Source organism: Phytophthora infestans, genomic scaffold, assembly GCF_000142945.1.
Source record: "Phytophthora infestans T30-4 supercont1.4 genomic scaffold, whole genome shotgun sequence".
Classification (NCBI taxonomy): Eukaryota; Oomycota; class Peronosporomycetes; order Peronosporales; family Peronosporaceae; genus Phytophthora; species Phytophthora infestans.
The window spans coordinates 2945444-2956625 of NW_003303755.1; the positions used below are offsets into that span (position 1 = coordinate 2945444).

Genomic DNA, 11182 nt, shown 5'->3' on the forward strand with positions numbered 1-11182 from the left:
TCTCCATTGGATAAAGTGCCTGGATCCCTATCGAGAGTGGCAACACTAGTCAAACCCGAACTGTCGGTCTTATTACAGTTAGAGGACCAACTGGATCCAACTGGTGGTTTCCCTGATACCAGGGTACCTGAACCCCCGAAGATAGAAGGACTGCCAGGCGAGAGAGGGCCGCGGTGTTTGGATCCAATGGTGGATCCTACGAAGACGGAAGATGAGCAAGTCTGTTACCGTGAAGGCGAGGATCTACACGCCGAGGATCTGGGAGAAGGCATGGCGGTGATCCCGACTTCTCCTCAAGCTGCTTTGGGTCACTTAACCTTTTGAAAGTGCGTTCTCGGCTGAAACTCTTGCGTTCTTGTTTTTCTCGACGCTCTTGAACCCCCAGAGATGTCTGCAGCAACCACATTGCAGTCTTTCCCGAAAACAAATGAGCGATCTTGCCACGCTGATCAAATAGGTCGCCTCCCGTTTGCACATCGAGCGCCTCGTTGAGAGTCTTTTCCATGACTTTGCCAATGCCACCGATCTTACGCACAGGGAGTTCTCGAATAAACGTCATCACGCGCTCGCGTGAGAAGGGTAACACATACTGTCCATTGGGCTTGTTCATATCCGAGCAGATCTACAGTAGAAGCACACAACACATTTTGGTCAGATGAAGTGGGAGGTAATAACAAGTTGTCCTTCTTACCTTAGCGAGCATAGAGTTCACTGCAATTCCAGCACTTGCCGTCAGCTGTGTACAGTCGAAAACCTTCTTACGCAGCTCACGAACTACAACAGCTGCAATGGCTGCTCGACCGGAGGCTGTCGAGGCCCATTCTTCCTTGTCGCTCTCCTTACTCTCGATTTCATCCATCGCATCCGAAATATACTTTTGCCAGTTCTCCGCAATATAATCCGTGAGATCAAGACACGCTTCATCCAGACTGAAAGCTTCAAAGTCCGGATCGTACTCCGCAAACACAGCACGGATCTCAGCAGCGACACCGGCGTACTTTTTCATGTTGACAGGCACAAAATGGAGGTCTGGACACAGTTCCTTGCCAATGAAACCCGGCATAGCAGCACGTACGCCAAACTGTCTCGCCGCATAGTTGGTTGTACTTATCATACCGAGACCACCGACTGCGAGTGGCACGTCACGCAGCTTTGGGTCATCCCGCATTTCGACGGCAGCGTAGAACATGTCCATGTCCACGACCACAATAGTTCGCGAAAGGTCTCGCGTCGCCTCCAACTGCGCCACTCGTGCATCAGCCTCCTGTTGTAAGCGCTGTATCTGACTGCCTGTCAAGCACGCGAGTTTCTCGCGCATGGCTGCTACACGTTGCTCCACCTTAGCGTTATCACGTAGAGATTTCTGAAAGAAAGACGAGTCCTTGGACATCTTGTGCACCACCTCCTGGACATGTTGTTTGTCCACGCCTTTCATACCAGCCTTGTCCGCTGTGAACACAAACATAGCCGACGTGGCAGCGGCCTCTGCTTCGGACGAAAGCTCCTCTATACTTCGTGCATGTTGGTCTAGGTCGGACTTGGCGGATGACATGCCAATTGACAAGTGAAGTCTTCACCAGCGGAATGGACGATTGTGATTGGCGCATATGTTTGTGTTGGCGCCCGTGGACAACATTTCAATCTCGAGACGGCGCCAAAAAGGTACCGCTAATTTGTACTTCGTAGCATAATGCTGCTAACATTGCATCAGGTATACAATATGGTGGAGTTCACAGAGTATACACGCGTTTAAAGTCTTGCATTGAGCAGATTTTTCCTCAGACTCCGGCAAGGTCAAGCGCTTCGAGTGATCGAGTGAGTGGAAGGTCCTGCAACGCTTCTTCGATGATAGTTTCCACCTCCTCACTACCTTCGACAACTTCTCCTATGCGGTTGCGACTGGCCTCCTCGAATTGTCGTAGGATAGCCTCAGTCTTTTCGACTTCTGTCTCCCATTTGAGGTTTGGCGCTCCGTTGTTTGGGTTCCCTGCAGAATCCAGCGTATTGGCCGTCGCTAGCTCTAGATCCGGTTGATGAACGATCATAGTCGGGTGTTTACTTACGCGCACTCCATTCCACAGCCAATGCGGGGCGTCGGCAGTCACAACGATCTCCTCCGAAAAGACTGCAAGGTACTCGGACTCGTCCTTCTCGATGCCATGGTCACGAGTGAATCTGTTGCAGATGCACATGCAATCGACGTCAGCTTGATTGCAGCACAAACTTTTATCGTTTCAATCGAACATTGCAACGCACCTGCAGAACTCCGAGACTGTGGCAAGTTTCGTCCAGTTCTGGAGCTTTCGGAGGATCATAACGACGATGCCCGTGACATTGGATCCGTCCAGACAGTGAATATACAGCGGGAGGTTCTTCTTCTGCACGAGGATGTCTACGATTTGTGCTGCTGTAGAGGGCGAAACAGTAACATTATCGGACGTGAACTTCTCAGCGTAGAAGTGCAGGAGCGTGATCTTCTCGTTGGCGCAGAAGTCCGCCAGATCGCTCGTGGGCGGCTCTGGGATCACGGACACCAGAGTCTTCAGTCCAAGCCGACGCAGGAAGCGGAAATTCTTGAGCGTCGGGTATGCGCCGCGGAACAGCCCCTGCTGCACTGTACTGAAGCGGAAGGGCGGGATCAATGCCGGCGCAGTAGCGTTCATGGTGTTCCAAGTTGACTCAGTTTGGCAAGAGGAGCTCAGCTGGTACACTGTACCAATGATGAGGTATCGCATTGACAAAGACACTGCGACGTTAGAAAGAGCTCTTCACATTCGATTTTGCATCAAGTCGCACTCAGTGTCACAGTACCAAAGCAGCCATGCTTGTGATGATCAACGCGACGGACAACCCATGGATGGTGGCACTGCTGCTGTTCGTGCAAGTGGTTATGCCGCTGCTGCAGAGCAATGCTGCAGATAACGAGGGCGCGTCGCTGGCGCTCAACGTTGCCATCCTGTTCCTGGTGGGACTCTCACTCATGACGTTCTGGAAGGCCGCGCGCTTCTGCCGCGTGCTGTACCAGCTCCGCGGACGGGTACGCATTAGATACACTGAATTTGTGTCCTGATCTGTGTAATACAATGCTCTAACTTTGTACGTTGTTGTTGTGTTATGGATAGCACCCCGAAATGGGTTGGGTGGCTTTCTTCCGTGAGGCCTACACGCAGGTGGCGGCGGCAGCAGCGCAGCGGGAGGCCAATAATCAAAACCGTGCAGCACAAGAGGATGCACGCTCCGACACATTTAACCGAACGCTACGCACCATTCAGGTGATGCCCACGGAGGAGTTCAAGACGCCCGGGGAGCTCAAGGAAGTCACCATCGCTGAACTCAAGCAGCGACTCGAGCGTCGTGACGTGGACCTTGCCGGATGTGTGGAGCGTCAAGAGCTTGTTGATCTGCTGGTCAAGTACAGGGGAGGCCCATCCAACAACGACACGTGCTGTATCTGCTGCGAAGAGTACGAAACGGGAGACGTGCTGCGTCTACTACGCAAGTGCAAGCACGAATTTCATCTCGAGTGTCTGGACAAGTGGGCCTTTACCTCTGTCAACTCACAGCGCGCACCGTCTTGCCCACTCTGCAATCAAGGCCTGGAGTAGGGTGTCAAATGCTTCGCTTGATGCACTCCATGAATATTCCGCCTCAAGATCGAGTTGCAAGGGCGAGAACAAGTTTTTATTTCTTGTAGCTGCTTATAATAATTGTAGGCTCGAGTGACTACTGTAGTGTCGATTTCACTGTGGAGACGATGGTGGACACTTTATGCCTCTAACTTAGTGCATGTTGCCATTATTTGTACGAGGATTGGTCAATTATATCTGAAAAGGTTGGAATTTCAACAAATAGTAATACAGTATTCCGTTTAGGCGTGTGGCGAGTGTGATCGACGTCAAGTGCACCATGATGTCGCTGCGCTCCCTTGCTGCCTGTAGTCGGCCAGCTCTCACCGCAGTTCGCAGTACGCGTTTTCTCCATGTCATCCACACTTTCTTCCTATAATTAATTTCCAGTTTATTGTAATTGCACGCAGAATCTGCATTGTCCACGCAAGCCGCCAACTCTGCTCCTGGCCGTACGTTCAACACCTGACTGCCTCTCATAGTTTACAATCTCTATTTAAATTACCATCGATCTATTGTTTCTTGTTGCTGTACATCAGCAATTCTACTTTCGTACGGAGATGGGTTCCTGGGTGCACTGGGCACGGGAGGCTACGAGAACGTATTGACTCCCACGCCGCTGCCGACCACGACAAATTTATCCGTCAAGGAAATCTCCGTTGGCTGGGCCCATGCCGGTTTCATCACGAACAATGGAGACGCCTACATTTACGGACGCACGCACTCATTCCGCGATGTAATTCGCTCTACAAACATACAGCGCGTGCTGCCGAAGCTCGTGTGGTGGATGAACAGCTTCACGCGTGCACGAGGAGTGGACACACTGGAGCCAGCGCTGGTGGAGCTACCTGAAGGAGAATGTGTCAAGAAAATTGTATGCTCTACGGCATTGACATTCCTTCTAACAGAGAGTGGCAAGCTGTTCACACTGGGTGCCAACAGCTACGGCCAGTGTGGCATCGGAGAGGAGGGTGTCAGTGTCCAGCTACCTACGCACGTGAACATCGACGGTGATGAAATTGTGGACATTGCTGCAGGCTACCAGCATGGCCTTGCTGTGACAAAAAACGGCACGGTATTTACCTGGGGCAAGGGTGAACGAGGCCAACTTGGCTTCGGCACGGGCAACGCCGATGCCCCTCAAGAACTGATTGCGTTGAAGGGCAAGAAGATCGCCAAAGTGGGCGCTGGATTTAACCACTCTTGCGCTGTTTCAGGTGAGCTGGAATTGCCGGTGAGCTGTGGCTGTTCTTGATAATCTAATAGTTTTTTTTTGTATGGGTTCCAGATGACGGCGAGCTGTTCCTGTGGGGTAAGCTGTTGAACCCTAAAGGAAAAACCGAGACAAACGGTGATCAGATCACCCCACGACTCGTACGCACTAGCGACGCAGTGAAGCTCTTAAAGTGCAGTCAGTTCCACACGACTTTTATTACTGGTGAGTTTGCCGCATATAAAATGCATTTATTTACCTGCTTTGGGCTAACACTTTCGTACTTGGTTTATAAGCCGATGAGAAGATCTGGCTCGCGGGTCGCACGCCTTCGGGTCGTCAGGAAAGGAACGATTTTGCCCACGTGGCTTCGCAAATGCACACGACTCCGATGCAGATCACCAACGAGCAGGTTGTGCGTACGAAGGACATCGTGAAAATCGGCCAGGGTGTCGATAAATCCTCTTTCGTCACTGGTAAGGAATCACTTACTGTTGAGCTGGATTAGGTACTTACTGACATGCCACGCTTCCTTACAGCCGACGGTCGAGCGTTTGAATGGAACTTCCAGTCTGGAATCCACCCGGTGCAAGAGCTTGCAGACCTGAAGGTGAAGTCTTTAGAGAGTGGCTTCCACTACCGCCTTCTACTAGCCCAGCCGAAACATTAGACACGTGACGAATGCGGTGGCACTGTTTTACTTCGTCCGATACAATGCAGTACAATTACAAGGGTCTGCTTAGATATTGACTGTGAACTCTTCCTTTGATACTAGCACCGGTTTGATACGTCGACGCAGACGGCCTGTAGCTGGACTGTACTCCTCGCCAAGCCCTTCGTCACCGCTATCGCTCATCAAAGCCTCGAGCGCTGCTGCTTCCTCCTTAGCCTCGTCGGTAATGCTTCGATCAAATGCGACTTTCTCACCGAATTCTTGTAGACCACGAGCTGGTGACAACTGCACAATCTCACTTTCATCTCCACTACTTAGTGCTTGCTTGTCTGCAGCTGATATTTCCTGCTCGAAAAGTCCAGGTGGCGCCAACAACGGCATCAATTCTTGCACCTGAACGTTTTCGCCGTCAGCAGTGCCTGCCGTCTCTGGCACTTTCCACAAGTAGGACACTTCGACTACGTTTTCCCCATTGCTCTGCTTGCCACATTGTTTCCAGATATCAAAGCAGGTCACATTAGCGTCATCCTTGGACCACTTTTCACCCCCATTCTTCTGAAAGAAGCACAGCACCGCCCCTTTTGGCACTAGTGACCGTACTTTCGCCCACTTCTTGCTCATATGCGCCGTGATCTCGGAAATCTTCTTCGTCGACGACAGCTTTAGCTCTACCTTCGGTCGACAACCACACTGCACCATGTCCGCCTTCGTCTGCTTATCTCGTGGCACCATACGCATCTTGATGTAAATCTTCTTCCGAGATTGCTGCGGTGTGTGGAACTCAACACCATTCCTCGTGCGACAGCGAGTCCGCTTATTCGTGGGAATGGGGCTTGCAAAAGAGATCGTTTCCACTTCAGCACGACGCGTTTTCTTCGATCCAGCAGCTGGAGAGCGGTCTGTGGACGTGCTGCGCTTACGCTTCGAGGTCGCTTTACCCGGTGAGTCATGGCTGGGCTGTGCAGTAGACAAAACCTTTATGGCATTCTCAGTGACTGAGGAGCTAGGAGGCATCCAAGCTACCTGGCCCTGAGAACTAGCGTGTTTCTTTCGCACCATTGGGTGATGAATCTGCACAGTTGATGTCTCTGAAACTGGGATGTCGTCTTTGGCGAAGAACGAGCTGAGATTTGACCTTGACACCCACGCAGAGATGGAAGTCAGACCAGATGCAGGTGTGTTCTTGGAGTCTGACTTGGCCTTGAGCATCTGTCGGCGGCTACGAATGATAGACTGAAGCAGTACGTTGGCCAAGTTGGTCTTCACAGCGGCGGACTCTGAATCGAGGGAGTGAAATCTAAAGAGAACACAAGTAGAAACGTTAAAATCACACGACATATTGCCGTATACACACCAAGAAGATACTCACTCTTCGGAGTGTTTCTTGTCAGCCATCAGCTTGCTCCAGCACCAGACGGCAATGCGCACTTGGTCCGGGTTGGTCAAGTCGATGTCATTCTCCACAACCTCCAGTAACGCGGAGATATTGCGCATCACTGTAGTGTAGAACTGTCGCACTTCCATCACGCTCTTGGTCCTGACTTTGGTGCTGATTGCGTCGAAGCGTTGCAGCAGCAGCGAGCTGAAAGGAGGTACTGGATCGCCTTCAGCTGTTGGCGGCCACTTGACCTTAAACATGGTGAAAAATGTGTTCTGTTCCTGTTCTTGCCATGACGAGCTTCTGGTTCTGGGTCGCTTCGCTACATTTATCGGTGCTGTCTCCTCACCTGTCCTGCTAGTCTCCATCGTGTTGGCGTGTCGGGGCGTGATGACAGTTGGTGCCCTCCTTAGCGGGGAACTAGTCGTCCTGCGTGTCCTAGGACTCTTAGTCGGCCTTCGTTGCATTTTCAGTGGGGTCACGGCCACAGCGGCGTCTGCGAAAGGCTCCAGAATAGGTGACAGCTCTGTGTCAAAGCAGAAATCCAACGCATCATCGAGTAACGGAGCATCGTAGTCTCCCAGCTCCGCATCAAGCGCCGAGTTTGCTGCAGTAGACTGACATCGCGGCTTGTCTGTAGTATTCAAGACGTCAGCGCCACTGTCTTGTGCCCTAGGAGTCGATACGTCAGTGAACACGTCCATAATTGGCAGATTATTGAGCTGCTCGTCGTCCATCCAAGCTGTATGAAGGCCTAAGAGGCTGTCAGAGTCGAGGGCGTCTGCGCAAGATACATTTGGTTAGTTAGACGCGTGAAGTTGTTAGTAAGACAGCGTTACAACTTACCACGACCAAGATTTGCGGAGAAATGGTGGCTGTCTTCCATGATAAATACCGCGGTCGGCATGGAATGATTGGGCGTCGAAGAAGCGGGATAGAGGCGGACAGATCACGCAGAATACGCAGATTTCTGTCTCGTCGAGATAATGTAGCTGTGGTGGTCACTAGCGATAGGTGGAGAGCCAACACTGAAGCTCTAGTAGGCCACTTCCAAGGGCAAATGAAATCGCACCTAACAGAATTGCGCGCGAAAACTCTTAAGTCATTGGTATGAGCCAATCACTGACGAGATCAGACCCGCCAAAAGTCAGATGCAAGCTACTGACTGTATTGCATTACAGTTATCTCTTGTTTCCTCATTCTCCAGACCGATAGCCACTTACAGATACTGCTTTCGGAGTGCGAGAACGTGAGGCTCTGGGTCTGTCACCAGCTTGGCACGGAAGTCGGCAATATAATCGATCTTCTCACGGATCTCAGGCGTTATCTTGTTCGCGAATTCGAGCGCCTTCAGATTCTCATCCAGCTGCTTGATGCTCGTAGCACCGAGGATCACCGTTGATACGTGCGGGCTGGCTGCCACCCAAGCGATGGCCAGCTGCGCCATGGAGCAGCCCAACTCGTTCGCAATCTCCGTCAGCTTAACCACCTTGGCAACCTTCTCCTCAAGACCATTCGAAAGCAGGTTCTTGTAGAGTGGGAGAGACAGACGCGAGCCCTCCGGAATGCCCTTGCTGTACTTGCCGGTCAAAATGCCAGACGCCAGTGGCGACCACGTGGTAAGGCCATAGTTGTACTTCTTGTACAAGACATCGTAGTCGTACTCGACGCGCGAACGCTCCAGGATGTGATACTGCGGCTGGTCAAACACCTGCACATATATCAGATGACATCGTCGTTAGATTTGTTACAAGAATATCAAACACCTTGCAGTCTTCGCACCGGACGAATCAAGCCGAGGCGATCCGCGATCTCGCAAGCTTCAATGATCTCTTGAGCGGTCCATTCGCTAGTGCCCCAGTAGAACGCCCAGCCTTGCTCAATCACGTAGTTCATCGCACGAACCTGGTAATGCATGATTGAAATATTTAGTTTAAAAGCCTTCCCGTTTGCTCTGTATGATTGCAAGACATACCGTCTCCTCCATGGGGGTGAAGGGGTCGGCACGGTGGCAAAAAACGAGGTCCACGTAGTCGAGTTCAAAGCGCTTAAGTGACGCCTTCATGCCCTCGACGATGTGTTTGCGGCTGTTGCCACCCTGGTTCGGACTCGGCTTGGTTCCAAAAAAGAGCTTAGTGCTGATCACTAGGTCCTCTCGCGTCCAAGCTCCGCGTTCGATGCCGGCCTTCACCACTTTACCCATAACGAGCTCGGAACGACCGTTCTCGTACACTTCAGCATTGTCGAAGAAGTTAATGCCTTGCTTGTACGCGTGCTCCATGATGCTGTAGGCCTTCTCGAAATCGAGCTGCGTGTCGAAGGTCACCCAACTGCCGAACGAAAGGCGAGAGACCAGCAAACCCGAGTTTCCCAGGAATCGGTACTTCATGTTGTGCGTCGTGGTGGTGCTCATGGTGGAATTGTGCTGCGTCTGGGGCGATTTGAGTTGTGAGGCTCAGATACCGAGAGTCTGACGTACTTGTGAATGCAGCTACATGTAGCTCCCAACGCCGAGATGCTCTCCTTACTACTTCGAAGTAGTTGCACCATGGTCTCACCAAGCTATTGAAGGCGATGCGAGGAGTGGTTGATGCAGCGGTGCAAAACTCGGGCAAGCGAAGTATAGACAGGAGCCTATATCTCACCGAATTTGTAAGCTCTCCAGTCGACGTCAACCCGCGACTAGCACGACAATAAAAATGATGTGCCGTGCATCAGCGGAAATTGGCATTTGGCAGTGCCAAATTGGACTAAAAATACTTCAACGGATACATGTGCAGCTGTGCATTTTAGTCTTGCACAACATCACACGTGAAGACAACACTATTAATACATCCATCACACGTGAAGACAAATAGAAGAGGAAAATCTCTGTCTTATATTTTCTCGGGGCGACTGAACAGCAAAAGTTGTTGCTGTCTCAAGTGCAATCCACATTTGCTGAGCTTCGTTGAAGACTCAACAACGTATCTGCCACAAACAACATTTACAACCACTTCTGGCGCAGGTTAATCACATGGGGCTCAGCCTGCGGCACAAGCTTTGCCTTAAAGTCGGCAATAGCGTCAATCTTCTCGCGCAACTCAGGCGTAATCTTGTCCACGAACTCCATAGCCTTCAAGTTCTCATCCAGCTGCTTGATGCTGGTAGCACCAAGAATCACCGTGGACACGTGTGGGTTGGCCGCCACCCAGGCAATCGACAGCTGCGCCAGCGAGCAGCCCACCTCCTTGGCCACTTCAGCGAGCTTGTCGGCCTTAGCGACCTTCTCTTCAAGACCGTTTGATAGCATCTGCTTGTACGACGGCATGGACAGGCGCGAGCCCTCCGGAATGCCCTTGCTGTATTTACCCGTGAGAATACCCGACGCCAGCGGAGACCACGTGGTGAGGCCGTAGTTGTACTTCTTGTACAGCACGTCGAAGTCGTACTCAACACGAGAGCGTTCGAGGATGTGGTACTGTGGCTGGTCGTACACGGGGCGGATCAGACCGAGCCGGTCGGCGATCTCGCACGCCTCGATGATGTCCTTGGCACACCATTCGCTGGTGCCCCAGTAGAAAGCCCAGCCCTGCTCAATGATGAAGTTCATGGCACGCACGGTCTCCTCAATGGGGGTGGCAGGGTCCGGTCGGTGGCAGAAGACCAGGTCCACGTAGTCCAGGTCGAAGCGCTTGAGCGACGCCTTCATGCCCTCCACGATATGCTTGCGGCTGTTGCCCACGTCGTTGGGGCCAGACTTGGTGCCGAAGAAGAGCTTGGTGCTGATCACCAGGTCTTCGCGCTCCCACACCTTACGCTCGATACCAGCCTTCACCACTTTGCCCATGATGAGCTCTGACTGACCGTTGGCGTACACCTCAGCGTTGTCGAAGAAGTTGACGCCATTCTTGTAGGCGTGCTCCATAATGCTGTAGGCCTTCTCGAAGTCCAACTGATTGTCGAAGGTCACCCAACTGCCGAATGACAGTCGGGATACCAGCAAGCCGGTGTTGCCCAGGAAACGATACTTCATGTTATGCGTGGAGGCAGCCATCTGGAACTTGGAGAGTGTTTTCGGCTTGATCGCTCGAATGCAAATTTGATTCTGGCAGCTGACGCAACGCGATCTTCATAAACATCAAAAAAGGACATTTGGTTTTTGTATCGGATACTGAATCCAAGTTATAATGTGAGACAACCAATGGGAGGCGAGGAATTTGGGAAGACAAGGGTACTGTACTCGAAGTAAAGCAAACTTTGATGTGTGTGATCAGTAGACAATGTCGTCAACACCGACACCCTTTATTATA

The 11182-nt window shown here is 51.7% G+C and overlaps 7 protein-coding genes across 7 annotated transcripts in view; 2 read left to right on the forward strand and 5 right to left on the reverse strand.

Moving 5' to 3' along the window:
• The window catches only part of PITG_03713 (DNA polymerase kappa, putative), a gene marked incomplete at both ends in the record, with an annotated part of 2567 nt that extends 1017 nt beyond the window's left edge, over positions 1 to 1550 (reverse strand). Inside the window, 2 exons of the mRNA XM_002906716.1 lie at positions 229 to 622; positions 692 to 1550. Of these exons, the coding sequence (XP_002906762.1) occupies positions 229 to 622; positions 692 to 1465 (1168 nt within the window). The remainder of the gene's footprint in view (positions 1 to 228; positions 623 to 691) is intronic.
• A 228-nt stretch (positions 1551 to 1778) lies between these two features.
• On the reverse strand, positions 1779 to 2663 carry PITG_03714 (uncharacterized protein; the record flags this gene model as incomplete). The annotated part of the gene is made up of 2 exons (XM_002906717.1): positions 1779 to 2175; positions 2257 to 2663. The coding sequence occupies 2 exons, from the start codon at positions 2661 to 2663 to the stop codon at positions 1779 to 1781; spliced, it is 804 nt and encodes a 267-aa protein (XP_002906763.1).
• A 115-nt stretch (positions 2664 to 2778) lies between these two features.
• Positions 2779 to 3778, forward strand: PITG_03715 (uncharacterized protein; the record flags this gene model as incomplete). The annotated part of the gene is made up of 2 exons (XM_002906718.1): positions 2779 to 3037; positions 3123 to 3778. The coding sequence occupies 2 exons, from the start codon at positions 2822 to 2824 to the stop codon at positions 3603 to 3605; spliced, it is 699 nt and encodes a 232-aa protein (XP_002906764.1).
• A 408-nt stretch (positions 3779 to 4186) lies between these two features.
• On the forward strand, positions 4187 to 5509 carry PITG_03716 (uncharacterized protein; the record flags this gene model as incomplete). The annotated part of the gene is made up of 6 exons (XM_002906719.1): positions 4187 to 4190; positions 4276 to 4284; positions 4325 to 4843; positions 4915 to 5064; positions 5136 to 5315; positions 5379 to 5509. 6 exons carry the CDS (start codon positions 4187 to 4189, stop codon positions 5507 to 5509), a joined length of 993 nt encoding a protein of 330 aa, XP_002906765.1.
• A 101-nt stretch (positions 5510 to 5610) lies between these two features.
• PITG_03717 (uncharacterized protein) lies at positions 5611 to 7797 on the reverse strand (the record flags this gene model as incomplete). The annotated part of the gene is made up of 4 exons (XM_002906720.1): positions 5611 to 5654; positions 5767 to 6809; positions 6882 to 7524; positions 7737 to 7797. The coding sequence occupies 4 exons, from the start codon at positions 7795 to 7797 to the stop codon at positions 5611 to 5613; spliced, it is 1791 nt and encodes a 596-aa protein (XP_002906766.1).
• Positions 7798 to 8109: 312 nt separating this feature from the next.
• PITG_03718 (uncharacterized protein) lies at positions 8110 to 9303 on the reverse strand (the record flags this gene model as incomplete). The annotated part of the gene is made up of 3 exons (XM_002906721.1): positions 8110 to 8601; positions 8673 to 8795; positions 8866 to 9303. 3 exons carry the CDS (start codon positions 9301 to 9303, stop codon positions 8110 to 8112), a joined length of 1053 nt encoding a protein of 350 aa, XP_002906767.1.
• Positions 9304 to 9747: 444 nt separating this feature from the next.
• Positions 9748 to 10962, reverse strand: PITG_03719 (voltage-gated potassium channel subunit beta, putative; the record flags this gene model as incomplete). Its single annotated transcript, XM_002906722.1, has 1 exon — positions 9748 to 10962. The coding sequence occupies one exon, from the start codon at positions 10924 to 10926 to the stop codon at positions 9877 to 9879; it is 1050 nt and encodes a 349-aa protein (XP_002906768.1).
• Positions 10963 to 11182: the final 220 nt, after the last annotated feature.